Source organism: Microtus oregoni, unplaced genomic scaffold, assembly GCF_018167655.1.
Source record: "Microtus oregoni isolate MIOR12 unplaced genomic scaffold, Mior012 000027F_ref0000203, whole genome shotgun sequence".
Lineage (NCBI taxonomy): Eukaryota > Metazoa > Chordata > Mammalia > Rodentia > Cricetidae > Microtus > Microtus oregoni.
Window position 1 is genome coordinate 34,289,065 of NW_024543086.1, and position 21,460 is coordinate 34,310,524.

At 42.1% G+C, this 21,460-nt stretch overlaps 1 protein-coding gene across 5 annotated transcripts in view; it reads right to left on the reverse strand.

Annotated features, from left to right (window-relative positions):
- The window catches only part of Rnf121 (ring finger protein 121), a 58,241-nt gene that overhangs the window by 23,291 nt on the left and 13,490 nt on the right, over nucleotides 1-21,460 (reverse strand). For 2 of the 5 annotated variants that reach the window (XM_041676472.1, XM_041676473.1), the window contains exons 2-4: nucleotides 14,996-15,180; nucleotides 14,841-14,878; nucleotides 12,473-12,614 (exon numbers count right to left, since the gene is read on the reverse strand). In XM_041676472.1, coding sequence (XP_041532406.1) covers nucleotides 12,473-12,614; nucleotides 14,841-14,872 — 174 coding nt within the window. In that variant the 5' untranslated portion in view covers nucleotides 14,873-14,878; nucleotides 14,996-15,180. Of the gene's footprint in view, nucleotides 1-12,472; nucleotides 12,615-14,840; nucleotides 14,879-14,995; nucleotides 15,181-21,460 lie in introns of those variants that run through there. The other 3 variants (XM_041676474.1, XM_041676471.1, XM_041676475.1) reach the window with 2 other exon arrangements.

Consider the following 21,460-nt stretch of genomic DNA (forward strand, 5'->3'; position numbering starts at 1 on the left):
GATTGAATCATATATTATGAGTTAAACAAAGCCAAAGAGAAACCTTTAGTGATTTTTTACAAAGATTAACACAGGCTATAAAAATAGGAGTAACAGACCCACAAACTATATGAGTATTTATTGAATCTCTGGCTTTTGAAAATGCCAACTTAGAATGCAAAAAGATACTTGGACCTTTAAAGGTTAGATCAGTACCAATTGATGAATGGTTGAGATACAATGAATGTTAAGACATTTGACTATAATACTGAGACTTGGGTAAGAGAAGCAATTTCCAAAGGTATGAGGAGACATCAAAATGCCAAATGTTTTAATTGTAGTAAAATAGGACATCTGAGAAGGGATTGTAGACAAGGCATTTCTAGAAATACTGTCTCCTCTGGGAATGACAAAAATAGAAGGTTTCGACCTTCTGTAGGAGATGTAGCAAAGACCGACATTAGACCAATGAATATAGATCAACAAGACAGACAAAGCAACGCAATACCATTGGGAAACCCCTTGGGGGCCTCTTGCAGGCCCCCAGGTCAAACGAGGTTTTGTTATTCACGGTCACTGTGGAGGACATGTCTCACCAGGAAAATTAAAAAACCTATTGCCAACTGTAAAAAGACCACACTGTTCTGGATGATGGAATAAACATGGAAAATGAATCAAAAATTCCAATGGGAAATAGGAAACGTATATTTTGGCAGACTTCTTTTTTTTTTATTTTTTTATTTATTTTTCGAGACGGGGTTTCTCCGTAGCTTTTTGGGTTCCTGTCCTGGAATTAGCTCTTGTAGACCAGGCTGGCCTCGAACTCACAGAGATCCGCCTGCCTCTGCCTCCCGAGTGCTGGTATTAAAGGCGTGCGCCACCAATGCCCGGCTTTTGGCAGACTTCTATAAATGATCAAAGATCAAAGCTAAGAGTGCATATAAATAACATTGTAGCCGGGCGGTGGTGGCGCACGCCTTTAATCCCAGCACTCGGGAGGCAGAGGCAGGCGGATCTCTGTGAGTTCGAAACCAGCCTGGTCTACAGAGCTAGTTCCAGGGTAGGCTCCAAAGCCACAGAGAAACCCTGTCTCGAAAAAGCAAAAAAAAAAAAAAAAACAAAAAAAAAAACAAAAAAAACCCCCAAAAAACAAAAACATTGTAATTGAGGGATTACTGGACACGGATGCAGACGTGACTATCACTACTCCAGAATCTTGCCATCCAAATTGGCCTCTTCAAGAGGCAGATGTTCATACAATTCCTAGGAATTGGGACCCTATTTCAAGTGAAACAAAGCACAAGACGGGTTAAATGCATAGGGTCAGAAGGACAGAGAGGAAGGCCGAGGCCATAGGTGGCTATTATCACAATGAATTCATGGGGTCATGACCTGCTGTAGCAATGGAATACCCAGATTACCATCCCTGCAGTCCCAGATACTCATGTTTCTGGGAAGGATATTATAAGGTACTACAACAAAAGGTCACCAGCCACTCAGGCACACAAAACAACTAACAAACCTTTGGAGGTACCAACGACGCTACCTTTAAAATGGTTACCTGAGATGCCAAAATGGGTTAAACAGTGACCTTTAAGAGAAGAGAAACTGCAGGCTTTAGAACAGCTGGTATAGGACAACTAGATGCTCGCCACATTTAAGAATCAACCAGCCTTTGGAATTCTCCTGTATTTGTTGTTAAAAAGAAATATGGGAAATGGAGAATGGTGACAGATCTAAGAGCTGTCAACAAGGTAATTCAACCAATGGGCCTTCTACAATATGGAATTCCTTTTCCTTCCCTATTACCTAAAGGATGGCCTCTTATACTTATTGATTTAAAGGACTGTTTCTTCACTATATCTTTACAAGAAAAGAACAGAGAAAAATTTGCTTTCACAGTACCTACTTATAATAATCCTCAGTCTACTAGGAGATATCAATGGACCTTCCTCCCACAGGGAGTGCTCAATAGACCCACCCTGTGCCAAGACTTTGTCAGTCAGCCATTGGAAACAACAAGTAAACAATTTCCTATAACATAGATAACATTTTGCTATCTGATTCCAATGCAGATATGTTAAAAAAAAAAACATTTTAAGAAGTAAAGAAACTTTTGCCTAAATGGGGATTACAAATTGCTCCTAAAAAAATACGAAGAGGAAATTCTGTCAATTACCTAGGTTATAAAATAGGTTTACAGAAAATTAGAACACAAAAAGCTCAAATTCGGAGAGACCGATTACGGACTCTTAATGACTTTCAAAGATTGTTAGGAGACATTTCAGTCTACGACTAGCTGTTGGGATAACACCTGATCTAATAATTCATTTAAACAAAACCTTAGATGGTGACAAAGACTTAAACAATGCCAGAGAATTAACAGCTGAAGCTGAGAAAGAATTCAACTTTGTTTGAAATTACAGAAGGCACATATATGGATCAGGTGGATCAAAATCTTAATTATATTCTAGTCATATTGCCTTCCGAAATTTCCCATATAGTAATTTTAATGCAGAGTAAAGATACTGTCTTAGAACGGGTCTTTTTACCACATAAAACCAAGTAAAAAGAATTAAAACCTTATGTGGAAAAGGTCTCTGCTTGAAAAACAAACAAACAAACAAACAAACAGAACAGCACATCAAAAACATGTTGAGGGATTTCAGTTTTCCACGAACTGCCTCCGAATATAGGTCTACAAGACCACAGAGCCATGGCAACCTCATGCTACCTAACTGAAAGTCTACCCAGAATGAGAAGACAGTGCTCCAGAGTCTTCTGCTCTGTCACTGGGCCTTTGGCTTCAGGTCTAAACATCACACCAACTATACAAAGAACACTGGCTTAAGGAAGTATTTCCATAAGGGTAGCCAAGGTTACAAAACATCTGGAACAGAATCCTATAAAAGCATCTAAAAACACTAGCTACTATGCCAGGAAAATAGGCCAGCCATTAGATAGTTATCTATAGGCCCAATAAGCAGACATACCCAGTTGCTTCTATGATTTGACAAGACATGGCTAAACCAGCCTGTGGGGCAGAGATGTGGTTGGCAGTTTCCTCCTACTGGACCCCCTAGCAAACGGTCATGCTAACTCTCACAGGTAACCATCACATCACTAATATGTTACTAACCTTTTAAGAAAAAGTGTCTCTGTGTCCCTCCTGCCTGTGGGTTCAACTCTTGTCTTTCAGAGAAACACTAAATTAACTACCAGTGTCCTAAGACTGGGATCTTAAAACTATGGCTTCTTTCCCAAGCTGTCCCCTCTTCAAATAAGAACCAGTTAAGCAATGTCACAAACACTTACTAACAATGTGCTAAGGACTGGGGTATCCTACATGAATAATAAGGCCTCTTCAACAACTTAAGTCTATTGAAGAAAAACAAAAACTTAACCAATTCAAAGTAAACTCTAGAATGGTATAAGTCTTGGTGGTCAACGAAGTACAGAAGTGAGGCACTTTATCCGCAGTGGGAAAACCAAGAAAAGCTTCCCAAAAAGGCATTATTTTGTCTAATGGCCTCCTAAGCTCAGAACCCAGGAAGGTCTGCTGCTCATCCATCCCAGGAAGTAACAGCTGTTCAGGGGGACTTGAAAACAAGCTCTATTTGGCAGCAGACAGAAACGATGAAAGTTGCCCCTTGGAGATCTATAAAAATAGGACTGATGCTTCTCCAGGCATAAACGTCTCCCTTCCCTAACATCCCTGAGGGACTAAGGCGTGAGTAATATTAGAATCTGGATAGATGGTGAACAATGAGCTACAGAGAAGCCAAAAGTCAAGTCTGACCTGGAGTAGGCTTCCAATCCAGATCTTGTCCCTGAAAGGGGGAGGAAAAATGGTGACGTGACTAACAAAATGGGGCTTGTAAAATACCTGAGATTCGCCTGGGCAGTGAGGCGCACGCCTCTGATCCCAGCACTTGGGAGGCAGAGACAGGAGAATCTCTGTGAGTTCGAGGCCAGGCTGGTCTACAAGAGTTAGTTCCAGGGCAGCTCCAAATCTACAGAGAAACCCTGCCTCAAATAAATAAATAAATAAATTTTAAAAATAAAAATATAAGGTGCCTGAGGTCCAAGGAAAGGAGAGCTAAAAGCAAAAATGACCGCTGCAGGTAAGACATAATAGTTTCCTACGGCCTTTGAGAGAAAAAAACAGGAGTCAGGTTTGGGGACCTGGAAAGTTGACTCTGAGGCTAAGAGCACTTGTTACTCTTACAGAAGACCTCGGTTTGGTTCCCAGCACCCACATGGAGGCTCAGAACTGCCTGTAACTGCAGTTCCAGGGGACTGCTGTCTTCTTCTGGCCTCCATGGGCATGGGATGCACATGTTAGCAAAACACTAATAAACTTAATATTTAATAATTAACAAAGAGTATTTTTTTTCCATACACATACACATAAAGAAGGGTTGGAGAGATGTTTCAGCTGTTAAGAATGCTCTAGAAGAGGACCTGGGCTCACCACTGTCTGGAACTCCAGTGCCAGGCCCTCTGAGGTCCTCTTCTGGCCTCTGCAACAAGTGGTACAGACACATATGCAGGCAAACACCCATGCACATAAGACAACTAAAGAGGCAAGACATGGTGGCACATACCAGTAATCCCAGCACCTGGGAGAGCAAAAAGCAGGAGAATCAGGCATTCAAGATCAGCTGCAGCTACATAGTGAGCTAAAGGGCAGTGGACTAGATGAGCTCCTAAATAAAAACAAACACACAGACAAACAACAGCAATCATAACAGCAACAGCTAGATTTTAGTTTGGGCTCTAATTTTGCAACTTAACATTCATATTCTCTTAGCAAATCACTTCAGATTCTGCTTGCTGAAAAATGGGTAGAAATCCCTGCCCTATCTTGTATAGTAGTTTGGTTGGGTTCTTTTCTTTCCTTGTTTGTTTTATTTTTGGGGTAGGGGCTCGAGACAGGATTTCTCTGTGCATCTGTGATTGTCAACTCACTCTGTAGACCAGGCTGACTTTGAATACACAGAGATCCGCCTGCCTCAGACTCCCGAGTGCTGGGACTAAGGGCGTGAGCCACACCTGGCTTTGTTGTTGTTGTTTTGTTTTTTTAAGAATGCTTTATTATTTTTACTTAGTGTGTATAACAGGTGGGAGAAAGAAGGAGGAGGAGAGGGGAAGGAAGAGAGAAGGGGAAGGAGAAGGGGAGGGAGGGGGAGGGAGAGAAAGCATCTGCTAAGGGCTGAGGGCAACTGGAGTGGGCTCTCCCGAGGATAAACTTGAGTCATCGGGTTTCTTTTCCAGGGTCTCTGCTCACAGAGCCACCTCGGCAGCTCATTTTGTTGTTGGTGTTTACCAGTAACAGGTATAAACCCATAGCTGTGAACACGCTAGGCAAGCACTCTTCCACTACCCTGTTCTTACAGCAGCTTTGCTTTTGCTTTGTAGTGCTGGGCCCTGCTTGTCACCAGGGAAGTACTATAGTGCATGTCTAGCCAAGAAAAATCCCTTTTTGGGTAATAATTATCAAGTGTAAACTGTAAGTAATTTAAGTTATTTTTATTGATGGTAGAAACAAAAAGAACATTATCGGAATTTAGAGACAAGAAAACAGTTTGTTCCAAGTAAGTTAATTTGAGCTAACTCTTCTTCAAATGTGAAAAGCTAGACTTGAGCAAGTGATTTCCCGGAGCACCTAGGCTAGACAAGTTGGCGGGCAGCATTCCAGCCACTCCAGAGTGGAGAGTAGAATTTCTCATCAGGGACCCCTGTGCTTCCCAGGGGGCACCCTGCAAAGTCTAGAGACAAATAAACCTACTAAAAGGTGCTACTGTAGAGGCTCAGGATACCTGATGTGACGGCTTGACACATATCTGGAATTAATTAAAACCCCAAATGCCTGGGAATACCCATGAGGGATTTTTGCCTAATTAAATCACTTGAAGTGGGATAATCCACTTCCAATCTGTTTTTTTAAAGATTTATTTATGTTGTATGTATGAGTGCTCTATCTGCATGTACACCTTTATGACAGACAAGTTCATCAGATCCTACTATAGATGGTTGTGAGTCACCATGTGGTTGTTGGGAATTGAACTCAGGACCTACGGAAGAGCACCCAGTGGTCTTAACTGCTGAGACATCTCTGCAGCCCTAATCTGGGTTTTTGATGTGGGAAGAGCCACCTTTAATCCATGTCTTTGGAGATGGGAAGACCCATCTCTAAATATGGGCAACATCTGCTGGGAGCCTCTGTAAAGGACATGGAAGGAGGAAACGGCTCTTCACCTTGCTCTCACCCTTACTGGCATGAGAGCCTATTTCACCTGATATTCCGTGATGCTCAGCACAGCCCTCCTCACCTCACAAAGAATAAGCTGGCCTAAAATGCCAATAGTCCCTGATGAAAACTCATTTACGAGAACAGGACTGGTGTTTTTCCACTTGGTGGTCACATGGGCGAGGCTGCCAACCTAACTTACGCTAGTAAAGAACAAAACTGTATTCAGCTGGAGAGAAACACAACCTTATCTGCCAACCCATCATTCTCTGGCATGCCATAAACACTTCTTTTTTAAAGCTTCCTCAAACCCTCCATGCTTCTGCTAGCCGACGATAATCCCAGTGTTTCCTCAACACAGCATTCTCCAGGCATCATTCCAATTCTCTTCCATGCCCATTCTTTATCCCCAAAACACGACAATGTATTTAATATATACACTTTCGCTTGTACTTACCAGGTATCTTTTTGTTACCCTTTTCAGTCAGTACTCAACCAATGAACCTACTAGTCTGCACACAAGGAAACAACTAAAACTACTTAGATATAACTATGTGTTCTTTTCTGTCTTATTCTCCCATCTCCTTCTCATACAAGGTCACCAGTACCCTAAATCTTGAGTCTTATCATTCTTGCTTTTTGATGTGTATTTGAGTACATGTGTGTATATGTGGACACTCTGATGTCATTCTAAGCACCATCCACTGTTTAAAAAAAAAAAATCTCCAGATACTAATTTTGTTACTTTATATACTTTGCATTTAGAATTAATGTTTGCCATTAATTGTATTGAAACCACAAGCTGATTTTTAAGGCAGACATGAGTAACACCACTCTCTGAAAAAGAATTTAAAGACTGACAGGCTATAAATACTTTCACAGCACCAAAGTATGACCTAATTTTATCTAAACCTGTTAAAAAAAAAAAAAAAGTGAAAGTTTTTTTTTTCCTTCCCTCTGTGAAGGAATCCTTCCTGGATGAAATTATAAATATCTATAGATTGTATATTTAATAAAAAAGATAGATGATCTAACTGTAGACTACAAATATAGATTGGAAGTAGTATGTAGACCAGTATCCTATCAATAATTACATAAAGCTTTTTCAAAGATGAAGTTGCAGGCTGAGTATGTCTGTATTTATTGAAGGTTCTTGGCTCCCATCAGCACTAAGTGTAAACGGTTTTGATGGACAGTTTTGCCTAAATACATTCAGGCTACTTGATTCATTGTTTTGATGCTTTGATGAAAAGTTATATTGTGCAGTAGATCTATGAAAGTATTGTTCATACGGATCAGAATTAAATTTGTACAGAGCAAATTTTTACTTCTGCTTTCGGTTTTATTGAATACACAGGGCTTTTCTGTGTATCCCTGGCTGTCCCGGAACTCAGTCCGTAGACCAGGCTGGCCTCAGATTCACAGAGATCTGCCTGCTTCTGCCTCTCAAGTGCTGGGATTAAAGACGTGCACCACCACCACAGAGTAGTCTTAAAATGAATGTAAATTACACTAAATCTTTCCTTGTTACAACCTATATTAAGAGACTCCTTCTGTAAACTAAATAAAGTTGTTGTGCAAAAAAAAAAAAAAAAAAACAACCTAACTTATTATTAGCTGTGTGTAGAAATTAAAGGACAGCTATCAGTCACAAGGCGATTCTCCCCTCAACAGTGGGCTCCGGAATCACTCAGCTTTATAAATTAAAGGACAGCTATCAGTCAGAAGTCGGTTCTCCCCTCAACAGCGGGCTCCGGAATCACTCAGCTTTATAAAGCTGGCACTTCAGTTCCAAGCTAAATATCTGTTGAATCCATTAAAAGACTGGGGCCAGGCATGGAGTGCAGCCCTTTAATCTCAGCATTTGGGTGGCAGAGACAGGTGGATTTCTGTGAGTTCAGGGCCAGTCAGGTCTACAGAGTGAGTTCCAGGTCAGCCAGGGATACATTAAGACCCTGTTTCAATAAACAAACAAAGTTTTAAAATATAGCATCAAGGCCAGGCATGATGGTGCACTGGGAAGCAGAGCAGGCATGTTTCTGACTTGGAGGCTAGCCTGGTCTACAGAGTGAGTCAAGGACAGTCAGTGCTACACAGAGAAACCTTAACCTAAAACAAACAAACAATTATATAAAGAGCCACTTTAGATTCCTCTCCTTTTCTTCTTTTGAAAGTGTAATTTTTATTATTTTGTTGTTGTTTTTGATTTTTAAAACAAGATTCTCCATATAGCCCTGGCTGCTTTTGAACTCACTATGAAGATCAGGCTAGCCCTGAACTCACAGAAATCCACCCGCCTCTGTCTCCCAGGTGCTGGGATTAAAAGTGTGTGTCACTGCTGCTGGATTGTATATGGTGTTCTGGGCACAGATCTCACATCTCACTATAATGGGTGTGAGCCTCCATGTGGTTGCTGGGAATTGAACTCAGGACCCGAGCCATCTCTCCAGCCCTGGATATTTCTCTTAAGATTTCTTTTTAATTACTCATTATGTGCATATCTGTAGACATGTGTGTGTGTATACAGTGCCCTGGGAGGCCAGAGGAAGGTGCTGAGAATTAAACTTAATGTCTTTGTAGTTTTGAGCACTTCCGGCTGCTCTTTAAAAGGACCCAAATTCTGGTGCTGGAGAGATGACTCAGAGGATAAGAGCACTGGCTGCTCTTCCAGAGGTCCTGAGTTCAATTCCCAGCAACCACATGGTGGCTCACAACCATCTGTAATGAGAATTGGTGCCCTCTTCTGGCCCACAATGCAGGCAGAATACTGTATATAATAAATAAATAAATAAATAAATCTTTTTTTTTTTTAAAAAAAAAAAAGAGGACCAAGTTCAAATCACAGCACCTATGTGGCAGCTCACAACCATCTGTAATTCCAGTCCTGGGGATCCAACACCCTCTCCGGGCCTTCACTGCTACTGCATGCATGTGGTACAAAGACACACATGTAGGTAAAACACCCATAAGCATAAAATAAAATGAAAAACAAATAAAAACAGAAATACCCAAAGGGCTGCCACTCTACACTTGTTCTAATGGTTTTCTTATTTTTCTGGGACCAAGGAAAACTTATATTTTGTACACACAATAACTACAAGTGTCTCATCTCGTGAAGCATGAGCTGGGTCCACACATGAAGCCCCACCCAGACAGCTAAACTGTTGGTACCATGTGAGCGTCTCATGCACTGTGACCTGAAAGTACACATCTCTAGTAGTCACTCGCAACAACACCAAGCTCAAGGACAAAGATCAGTTTCTTTACTTCTAGCTCCAGATTATACCTTAGTTCCCTCGACAGAAAATCATTTCCAGAGGCCACACAGAGGAGAGCTGAAAATGTGAAACGGGAAACAAGTAACACGGGCTGCCAAGCTTTCTAGCAGGCCTCAACTTTCCATGCATCATTGTTACACAGATTAAATGATAGCACAGCTGAGTGGTGGGGGCACACGCCTTTAATCCCAGCACCCAGGAGGCAGAAGCAGGCGGCAGCCTGGCCCACAAAGTGAGTTCCAGCAAGCAAGGGTTACATAGAGAAATTCTGTTTCAAAAAAAACAAAATTAATTAATTAATGAGATAGCACTGTAGTTGGCTACAGACCCCTCACCATGTTCGTTAATATTACAAGTCTAAACATATACTGCAGAAAAAAAGCACTTAGAGATTTTGACTGAAAGTTATAAAGTAAAATTATCTAATGGTTTTATCACTTGAGCAAATTATTCAGATTAACTACTTCACTTACTCATCTCTAACTGAAGAAAGCACTGCTCACCAAATTATACTGAGGTTTAATTGAGTTTACACATGTAAAGTACTTAAAGCATTAAGAATTCAGCGAATGTCCTCAGGTATGGTGGTGCCTGCTTGCACTGGGGAGACTGAGGCAGGAATGTCTCAAGTTCATAGGCAACCTGGACCGATTCTCTACGTGATGTGTGATCTTCTATGCCACTTTTCTGTACATCATTGAAAGGGCACTGATTTCTCCACTGCTATAGAAATGCCTATTACTCCTTCCGGTCCTGTCAGTTTGTGGTTCCCATATTTTGGGCACCTTTGTTTTATGTATATGTATATATATATGTGTGTGTGTTTATAATTGCATCTTCTTGCTATATTGTACTTTAATATATACAATAATTTGTGTGGGAAGTCCTTCTATATATGTGATGCTTTTATTGGTTAAGGAATAAACCTGTTTCAGCCAGTTGGCTTAGCAGAATAGAGCTAGGCAGGAAAACTAAACTGAGTGCTGGTAGAAAAGAAGGCGGAGTCAGTGAGAAGCCATGTAGCTGCCAGAGGAGAAAGAAGCAAGTCAACAGGTAGAACCTTGCTGGTAGACTACGAGCTTTGTGGTAAAATACAAAATAATAGGGATGGGTTAATTTAAGATATAAGAGCTAGCTAGCAATACATTTAAGTGATTGGCCAAGCAGTGATTTAATTAATATAGTTTCTGAGTGATTGTTTCTGGTCAGGGTAGCCAGGAAATGAATGAACAGCTTCCAACTACAAATAATCACATAAATATGTTATCACTTATAATCTTTACCTAAGCCTATGTCATTTGAAATTAGTATAGCCATCCCACCTTCCTTTCTTTTTAAAGATTTATTTATTTATTATGTACATAGTGTTCTGTCTGCATGTATGCCTGCATTCCAGAAGACAGCACTGGATCTCATTACAGATGGTTGTGAGCCACCATGTGGTTGCTGGGAATTGAACCCAGGACCTCTGGAAGAGCAACCAATGCTCTTAACCTCTGCGTTCTTAACCTCTCCAGGCCACCACCTTCCTTTCTTTCATTTTAAAAATATTTTGTTTTTAGCCAGGTGGTTGTGGCACACACCTTTAATCCTAGTACTCAGGAGGCAGAGGCAGGTAGATCTCTGGCAACATGGTCTACAAAATGAGTTCCAAGATGGCCAAGATTAACACAGAGGAACCCTGTCTTGAAAAATAAAACAAAACAAATTTATTTCTAATTACATGTATATATGGGATTGGAGGAAGGACTATGCACACGTTTGGGCACCTGCAGAAGTCAAAAGGAAAAAGATCAGATCCCGTGGAGCTAGAGTCAAAGGTGGTTGTAGGTCACCCAATGTGGATGGTGCTCTGTGAGAGGACCCTCTTTCTTTGTTTGGACTCATTCTGTAGTCCTGGTTGCTCTTGAAGCATTTAGAATAGTCTGGTCCTGAATTTATGTCCTCTACCTTCTTTTGGCTATCATTTTCATGGAATATTTCTTCCCGTCCTTTTACTTTCATTGTGTGTAAGCTTGTATGTGTCCTGCTATCTAATGTGAGACTTATACACCTAGCATGCTGATGAATTATGGGGCCTTTCCTTTATTACTCCAATCTTACTGGAAGAATTGAACCTATGAACAGTTCAGTGTCATTACTAATAAGAACTTCCTTGTGCCACTTAGCTGTTTGCTTTCTATATGCATTACATAATCTTTCTTCACTTCCTCCATTGCCTTTTTGTTTGTTTGCTTGATCTTGGCTTTTGGAATACACATTAATGAAATCTAGCCCCTTCTCATAAGACTAGTGTTGGCTTGCCCAGTCAATGATCTCCCTTCCAAATGAATGATCTCTGATATTTACTTCAGGAATTGTCTCACGATGTTTAAAAAGAAGTATCTCCTTTTTCTGATGATAAGGTAGTCTCATGTCGGGCTGGGAGTAGTGGTGCTAGTCTTTAATCCCAGCACTTAGGAAGCAAAGATTTCTGTAAATTCAAGGCCAGCCTGGTCTACACAGCAAGTTCCAAGACAGTCAGAGCAAACAGTGAGACCCTGTCTCAAAACAAATGGAGAAACAGAAACGTCGTCTCATGTTTTATTCTTGTCTTCATACACCAAATCACTTGCCCATCACACACACACACACACACACACACACACACACACACACACACGTATGTCCCACAAACGACTCTTCATTCCATATGGAAAATCCATTGCTACTGTTTTTATCTGCCTGCACATGCCCTGGATCAGCCTGGATCCTAGGACACTTACAAAGGGTCTCTTGATGACTAAAAGTAAGAGGTGCCAGGTGTGGTGGTAAACACCTGCAATCCTAGTATTTGAGAGGTAAAGACAGAAAGATCAAGGAGCTCAAAATCATTCTCATCTACTTAATGAGTTCAAGGCCTTCCTGGGTTACAGGAGCTCCTGTCTCAAAGAACATTTTCAAAGAGTGAGAAGTGGCTTACGTTGTAAGAACGGGGGTGCCTCTGTTTCCACTGTACCAGGAGCAGCTGGGCTACCACCAACGTAGCAATGAGGATGAGGACCATTTCGGCATGCATGGCTTCATGGCCACGATGTTTGGCATGCATACGTGCATGCTCGACCCTGAAAGGCAAACAGGCAGGGTGAGTTGAGGAAGGGATGGTGTGGTGGTAAAGGAGCAGTCTTTCCCAGGGTATCCTTCTAGTTCACAGCTCACAACATGGCTCTGGGTTTCTCCATTCATTTACTTATTTGCTTGTTTGTTTATTTATTTATTTATTTATGCATCAGGCAGGTATCTCTACAAAGTCCTGGCTGTCCTAGAACTCACGATGTAGACAAGCTGGCCTCAAACTCAAATATCTGCCTGCCTCTGCTTCCTGAGTGCTGGGATTACAGGTGTGCATCACCACGCCCAGCAGCCCTGGGTTTTTCAACTGAAACGTACCATGAGAACTCGGAGCTAAGAACCATGTCGAGAGAAAGGACATGACTACAGCAGAGGCCCTCAGGATTCTGGTTACAAATCACAGTTACTGGGATTAGACATAAATGATGTGCTATTTGCCCCTTGAGGCTGAAATGTAGGAAACCTTCCTTGAATCAGGAAGGGAATGCCAGGAGAAGCGTGAGTCACTGCCCATTCCAATCCTATTTCGCCTGCCACTAGACAAAGAAAGTAGAGTTCACAGTCATAAAGCCTCTTAGTATTTATCACAGCACTAACGGGTGTAACACTGGGAGTCTTGGCCTCTTGGCCAAGGCCTAGAGAGTTTAGCTAAAAGTCTGAGCTCTTCATGTCTGCACCAGTGCAACCACGTCTTTATCATCAGCATCAAGGAAACAGCCTCTGCAAGGGCTCAAGGAGTTGAATAATCAGACAACGAGACAATGTATCTGAAACATCAATCTTAAACTGACATTTTTTGGTCTGGGTTGTGTAAGAAAGATACTTGAGCACATATCTTTAATTCCAACACTCTGGAGGCAGAGGCATTTCTATGAGTTTGAAGCTAGTCTGTCTAAAACATATTTGTGAGAACTTGTCTAATAACATACATATATATCTTACAACAAAACAAAAACATACCTACCTATAGCTTTGATCCATTGTACCTAATCCTAAATTCTGTGTAAACAAAGGACAAAGGACATAGCCACACCTCATTCCCAATGCTAAACCTTCAAATATTTATGATTGCATTAAAGCAAACAAACAAAAAAGCACTTTCCTGTTTCAATCAGGTTAACAGTCCTAACCTTTCTCTCCCCTTTTTCCTTTCTTTCGTCCTTCCATTTTCTTTTTTTTTTAATATTTATTTATTTATTATGTATACAATATTCTGTCTGTGTGTATGCCTGCAGGCCAGAAGAGGGCACCAGGCCCCATTACAGATGGTTGTGAGCCACCATGTGGTTGCTGGGAATTGAACTCAGGACCTTTGGAAGAGCAGGCAATGCTTTTAACCTCTGAGCCATCTCTCCAGCCCCATTTTCTTTTTTTTGAGACAAGTATTTACTATGAACTCACAGAAGCCTAACTGCCTCTGCCTCCAGAGTCCAAGAATTAAAGGTGCGTGAAACCATACCAGCCTGGTCATACTCTTTTAATCATCCTGGTTTCTTTCTCTACATATGATCCACTTAAAAAGAAATCTTCGGAACTGCCAGTGGTGCATGCGACTTTAATCCCAGCACTCGGGAGGCAGAGGCAAATGGATCTCTGTGAGTTCAAGGCCAACCTGGTCTACAGAGTGAGCTCCAGGACTGGCTCCAAAATTACACAGAGAAACTCTGTCTCAAAAAACAAAACCAAACAGACAAACAGAGCGAACTGTCAGGTCTGGTGTTACTGGCCTACACCCAGCTACTTCAGAGGCTGGGGCAGAAGGGTGGTGAACTGGAGGCCTGTCTAGGCTACACAGTAAGTTCAAGGTTAGCTTGGGCAACTTGATCAGACTATTTCAAAATAAAAAGTAAAAAGAGGGCTGGGGTTACAGATCGGGGTAGATTACTTGTTTAACATGTATGAGGCCTAGATTCAATCCTCAGTATGGGATTTAAAAAAAAAAAAAAGCAGGGTAGGGGGTTCTGGTAGTGATAAAGAGGCAGTGAGAAGTTAAAAAAATTTATCCCATATCATATAGCTGCTAAAACTGGCTTCACCACAGGATGCTTAATGCAAGTACCTACTTACTCTAGGACCGAGTGAGCTGTCAGAAGTGACCCGGAAACTTGGAAAGGTTTGCAAAAGACCTGTCCTAGACACCGCATCCACAGACAGAGGGGGAAAAGAGTAGTTCCACAATTAGCTGGGTTGGCCTGTGGGACCCGAACTGGCACACTTACCTCCACTGCTCCTCTGGAGAGAGGTCTGACATATCAACCTAGAGAAAGACACCACCAGAAAAACATGTCATTGACTTAGCACTGTCACCACCCAAAATAAGGGGCTCTCATATACTCATCAATATTTTCAAGGAATTAAAGGAGGAGGCTCACACCTTATGATTTCTACGAAGCCTTTCTTGCCACCGCTTCGCAGCGACTTCTCCCTTCCTCAGCTACTAGTGTGGCTCGGGTTCTAGGATTGAATGAATGCTGCGTGGCTGAGCTATGGAATCCCAGGAGTCCTGACATCCAATATGCTCGTAGGATGATGGACATATTGTTATATGGCAAGAATAAGCTATGGAAGAATAAACAAGTGGGATTTGACTCAGTCTGGGTTGTTATAAACCAGGGAAGGTTTCTTAGAATAATTTTGAAATATTATCCAGAAATGAGAGGAAATTTCTAGGCAAAGGAAATTACATGAACAGGAAGGGGGAAAGTTTACAGTATACAAAGAACTAAGTATGACTAGGATAGATATGAGTCAGGATTAGTAAGATAGGAAGCCAGATGAAATATTATACAAATGGTCACACAGGAGCAAGTACAACATTACACCAGGGCAAAGTGACATTTGACTCCTGTCCTACTACTGACCTTCTAAACTCCAGGCTCTGGTTCTATCCAGGGTCCCTCAAACTTGGCACTACTGATATGTGGGGAAGGGGTGTATCCCGTATATAATCAGCAGCTTCCAGAAAGAACATCTATACATTGTCACATTTATTCTGGATGACAAAAGTTGCCCCTGTCAGAAACCTCTACTCCAGAATATGACTACACCCTTGGCACTCAGGGCGCACCTTCTACTTCTGTAGAGTCGTACAGAATCACACCAAAATTCAGTTTTATGCCAAATTGGGTTGGAAATGTTCCCTGGCAGCAAAGGAGATAAGGGCTTAGAGCACTCGAATGAATAAATCAAAATACATTCCTTTACTCCAAAAATGAAGGACGGGAGGTAGAAACCAAGCCCTATGTCTAGCTGAGTGCTGCGGGGAGAGGAGTCAGTTTTTCAATGGTCTGGTACTGGTACACTGACTAGTCAGGGATGGGCCTCATACAGATGAACACAAACTGAACTCAGTGAACTTTTCAAAAAGAGAAAAAGAACTAACTTGAAGCTGGATGGGTAGAGAAGTGAAGGAAGGTGATAAACAGGCTCAAAATACCTTAAATGAAATTCTCAAAGAATTCATTAAACATTACTAAAAATATTCCGTTAGTACTTAAGCTGCTCACCAACCTAATAACTTCAGAAAAGCACTTTAAGGGGCTGAGGAAAATAAATGGCTCAGCAGACAAAGCACTTTGTATATAGCATGAAGACTATAGTTCCAATCCTCAGCACCCACAGAAGTCACCATCTGAATTGCTTGCAGGAAGACAGTGGCAGGGAACCTCTCCAGCAAGTCAGCTAGCTGGACTAGCAGAATGGCCAGGCTCTAGGTTCAGGCGAGAGATCCTGTCCCAATATATACGAGGTGGAGAGCAATGAAGAAGACACCAAAGTCAACCTCTAGCCTCCACATGTATGTGCACACACATGCAAGCATGTCCACAAAGATGTGATGAGAGGGAGGGCAGAAGGGAAGGAGAGAAGGAGGGAGGGGCGGACATTTTTTTTCTTTCGGTTTATTGAGACAGGGTTTCTCTGTGTAGCTGTCCTGAAACTCACTCTGTAGACCAGGATGGTCTCGAAGTCCCAGAGATCTGCCTGCCTCTGTCTCTCAAGTGCTGGAATTAAAGGCGTGCACTGCCAGCTCCCAGCTTCAGAATCTGATGCTTAGCAAGATCTCCGGGTGATTGTTATAAATGTGAAATTTGAGAAACGCTCTTCTAGAACATTCATTTACAGTATCATGCTATCTCAGACATGATTTCCAAATACTCTAACTGCCTACAGCCAAGACCAGGCCAGTGCAAGCAAGGAATTCAGGGTTCAAAATTGAAGAAGGCATTCATCCTATTCTTGTATAACCTTGTGACCTAGCATTTTGAATGCCTTATCCCAGTTCTGGCCTGACCTAATGTACCCTGAACCTCTCCCATATATCGGGAAGATGCCTCAGAACCAATATATACTTTACACTGCTTTTGTGTCTTCTAAGGAGAACAGCAAAGACTGGGTAGTCAATGGATATTTAAGTAATTGAATAAAACTCTCTCCTCTGATCTAAGTATGCTAACAAATCAGCACAATACCTGGACATGCTGAAAAAGAGAATACACAAACAAGTGAAAATGCCTAACAAGTGTCTGGGGAAAGAATATTTATTTGATACCAGACAGCATCTAGAAAAATCATGTTAGAAAACTTTATGTGAGAAAAGAAAGAAAATCCACTGAAGGGCAAACTATGAATGCACAGAGTACTGGACCAGGCGCGGAAGTGTCTCTGAGAGTGAACCATGTGTATTATTATCTATGTCTTAATTCCACCATCTGAAAACAGAACAAGACCTTTGACTCCATCATACAGCTATGAGGAAAGGACTCTGACAATGAGCTGCCTTTCCTCTAGAAGAGTGAAGAGGCCGGGGAACTCAAAGTTGGTGAAGCATGGGATAGCAATGCTTCAGAGCCCCAAAGAGAAGAGATCAGAAGAAAAAGCCCTAAGGCCAAGACTAGACTTGTGGCTTAAAGGATCACTAGCATTTCACAAAGTAGTATAAATGTTAAGAATAACATATGACCTGGCTTTAAATTTGTGTCCGGAACCAAAAGGTTACTTATATAACATTCCTATCAGTGTTCTGGTTCAAGTGGAAAAACAAGAGAAGCCGTACACTACAGTCATAATTAACCTGTACCATCTGGAAAGACATCTGTACTGGTACCTCATTAAGAGGAGTTTGCTCATCTGGAGCCCAGCACTAGCCCAGTCTGAAGGTATTTTGTCTGAAGCTCAGGTGGGTAATTAGGCAGCTCCAGGGCAAGGGTAATAACTGATGGTCCCATAACCAAAACCTAAAACACAATACAAAATGCATACAATGTTTTATTGCTAGCCAACCTCTCTGCTCTAGGATCTCACCAGGTTCCTAGTCATGCCAACCTACCTCAGTCCAGATCTAAAAGAAGTTACACAAAATGCTAGACAGGGGGCAAGAGAAATTTTAAAAACACAGAAAATGACCAAAGTTGAGGCTATGTTTTCTCAGGTGCAGAAGATTTCAGTGCCCACCCTGTGTGCCCACAGCAGACTGTGTCCTCCATAGAGAGCACACTCTGTGATCTGTCAGTGCTCACCCTGTGTGCCCACAGCAGACTGTGTCCTCCACAGAGAGCACACTCTGTGATCTGTCAGTGCTCACCCTGTGTGCCCACAGCAGACTGTGTCCTCCACAGAGAGCACACTCTGTGATCTGTCAGTGCTCACCCTGTGTGCGCACAGCAGACTGTGTCCTCCACAGAGAGCACACTCTGTCATCTCTGTCTTCATAGCTTCATCCCTTAAGCCCCTCTCTTCCACCAAATCAAAATCTCTCTGCAAAGCACGGACCAAATTCTGCTGGGTTCTGGAAGGCTCTTTAGCACATCCTCCACACCTTTATTACGTGTATCTAAATACAATAATACTGGTATCCTAAAAGCTTGTTATGAAACAGAAAATTTCAGAATCCACACAAAACCTCCTATATCAGAATGTGCAATCTAGCACATGAAATAATTTATATACACACTAAAGTTTGAGAAGTATTGCTATTATATATTTAGCACACATATTCACAATCTGCATCTATGAGCATATGCATCTCTACACTTGGTTCTTTGTTTTGTATTTGCTTTTTTTGTGACAGGTTTCTCTGTGTAACAGGCTGGCCTGGGACTTACTTTGTAGACCAGGCTGACCTTGAATTCACAGAGACCCACAGAAAGGGATTAAAGGTGTGTGCCACCAACGCCGGCTACACTTTTTAATGAAATGATTCGTTTTTTTTTTTTTTTTTTAAAAAACTGACAATTTTATTAAGATCTAACTCAAACAGTAAGAAAATAGCCCATTTTAAAAGTGCTTCCCAACAGTTGTGATCTTTTGTTTAAGTTCTGGTCACTCCTCACCGCGTGCTGTGCTCTCACTTCCATCCACACCTCCCACACGCAGACAAAGTGCACGGCCTGTGTATGGAGGCCCGAAAACAATTCCTGAGGGTCGGTTCTCTGTTTCCGACACATGGGTCATCAGCCTCGGCAGTGAGTGCCTTGCCCCACCTAGCCATCTGCTGATACTTGGGTTAATTTCTGAGTATGCTGTGCAGCAGGAGTCCAACTTCATTCCGCAAAAAAAATTTAATTTAAAAATATGGCTGGGGGATGGCTCAGAAAAGCGATTGTTGTGCAAGTCTTAAGACCTAAGTTCAGGTCTCTAGCACCTGCAGAAATGCTGGCGAGGGCAGCCTGCATCTGTAGCCCAGCACAAGGCAAGGATGGTGTCTGAGTTATGGTTTTATTGCTGTGACGAAACACCACAACCAGCCTGAGGAGGTATATGACTTAGTTTCTAGTCCCTCACCCAGGGAAGTCAGGGCAGAAGCAGAGAGGCGGGAACTGAGGCGGAGGTCCCGTGGCCTGCTCACTCAGGACCAGCAGCCCAGAGGTAGCACCACGCACACTGAGCAGCCCTCATATTAATCATCCAGAAACTGCATCTCAGGTTTACCCACAGGGCACTCGTGTGCAGCATTTTCTCAATGCATTCAAAACGACTCCAGCTTATACGCCAGTTGACACACACGACAGGACACAACACAGCAGAGGGACTCCTGGAGCGTGCTGCCCAGTCAGGCTAGCCAATGTTTCTAGACACGTTAGAGAGCCCCGGGCTCAGTGAGAGACCCTGTGTCAGAAAGGAAGTAGAAAGTGACTAAGGAGGACACCTGATATTGACCTCTGGCACACACAATGCTCACACACACTTGCATGTGCACATACATGCACATATCAATTGGTATAAAGATATATAATCCAAACCATTTACAGACAACACTTGTTTTCAGTTCCAAAAGAAATATGCTTTCTATCAGGAGGAGTGAGTGAGCCCAGGTCTGGCTGTCTCTCCCACAGCTATAGATTAAGTGTTCTCCCTCAGCGGCCAAGGTCACTCTGCTGTTACAGCCAAGATTCTCTTCTCTACTGAGCCTACCTGATCACTCAGACTAAGTTTTAGGCTCATACTAAATCTCACATGGCCTAAAAGTGACACCTATCCTCCTATCAATAATGTAGAATTTGACAATACTGGACAATATAGAGTATTCTGTATTTTTCTTTCTTTCTTTCTTTCTTTTTCTTTTTTTTTTTAAAAAAAAAACCTAGTTTTTCAAGACAGTGTTTCTCTGTAGCTTTAGAGCCTCTCCCAGAACTAGCTCTTGTAGATCAGGCTGACCTTGAACTCACAGAGATCCGCCAGCCTCTGCCTCCCTAGTGCTGGGATTATAAAGGTGTGTGCCACCACTGCCTGGTTCCTAGAAGCTTCCAATTTCAGCAACTGAGAGGCTGGGGCAGAAAGAATTATAAACCCAAGGCAATGTCAGCCTTGGGACACACAGTGAGAGCTGTTCAAAAAGAAAGGTGGGGGAGGGGTCCTTGACATGTCAATGACATACAAATGTCAAAGGCAAAGACAGATGCCGGAAATCGTGACAGCAATTAATAAATATTTCTCTTTCACTAAATTACAAAACAAGCATAAAGCATTTGCCCTTATAAAATTTACCTTTAATGCAGAAGACAAATATGAAATATTTTACTTATTTATATACAAAAACATACACATATTTTATGTGTATGGATGCCTTGCCTGCCATGTAAATCTGTGCATCATATGTGTGCCTGGTGCCCTTGGGATCAGGAGGGGGACTGGAGTTACGGATGGTGGTGAGCGGCCATGTGGCTTTGTGTGCTGGAGAATTAAAATCAGGTCCTCTGGAAAACTGATTTTCCAAAACAAGGTTTCTCTGTAGCTTTGGAGCCAGTTCTGAAACTTGCTCTGTAGACCAGGCTGGTCTCAAACTCACAGAGATCTGCCTGCCTCTTCCTCCTGGGTGCTGGGATTAAAGGCGTGCGCCACCACCGCCCTGCTGGCAACCAAAACTCCTAATCCCTGAGCCATTTATGTCTGTAGAAATATTTCTTTGTTTTAAAGATTTTTTTAATTTATTATGTATACAGTGTTCTGTCTGCATGTATGCCTGCACACCAGATCTCATTACAGATGGTTGTGAGACACCATGTGGTTGCTGGGAATTGAACTCAGGACATCTGGAAGAGCAGCCAGTCAGTGCTCTTAACCTTTGAGCCATCTCTTCTAGCCTGAAATTATTTCTTATTTAAGTATTCTGAGCATAGATAACACAGGCAAGGAGAAGAAAGAACGAAGGAGACAACATTGTTGTTCCATACAGACAGTCAGCTTTCCCTAAAAGCTTTTCAGTATGTGCAGACCTGGGGAAAATGGACAGAGACAGACCATGTGGTGTGTCTAAAATGTACATTTTTCACTCCAAGAAGAGGCCTTAGGACAACATCTACTCTCTTCTCAATGAAGAAACAGCTGCAGACTCCAGTCTGGC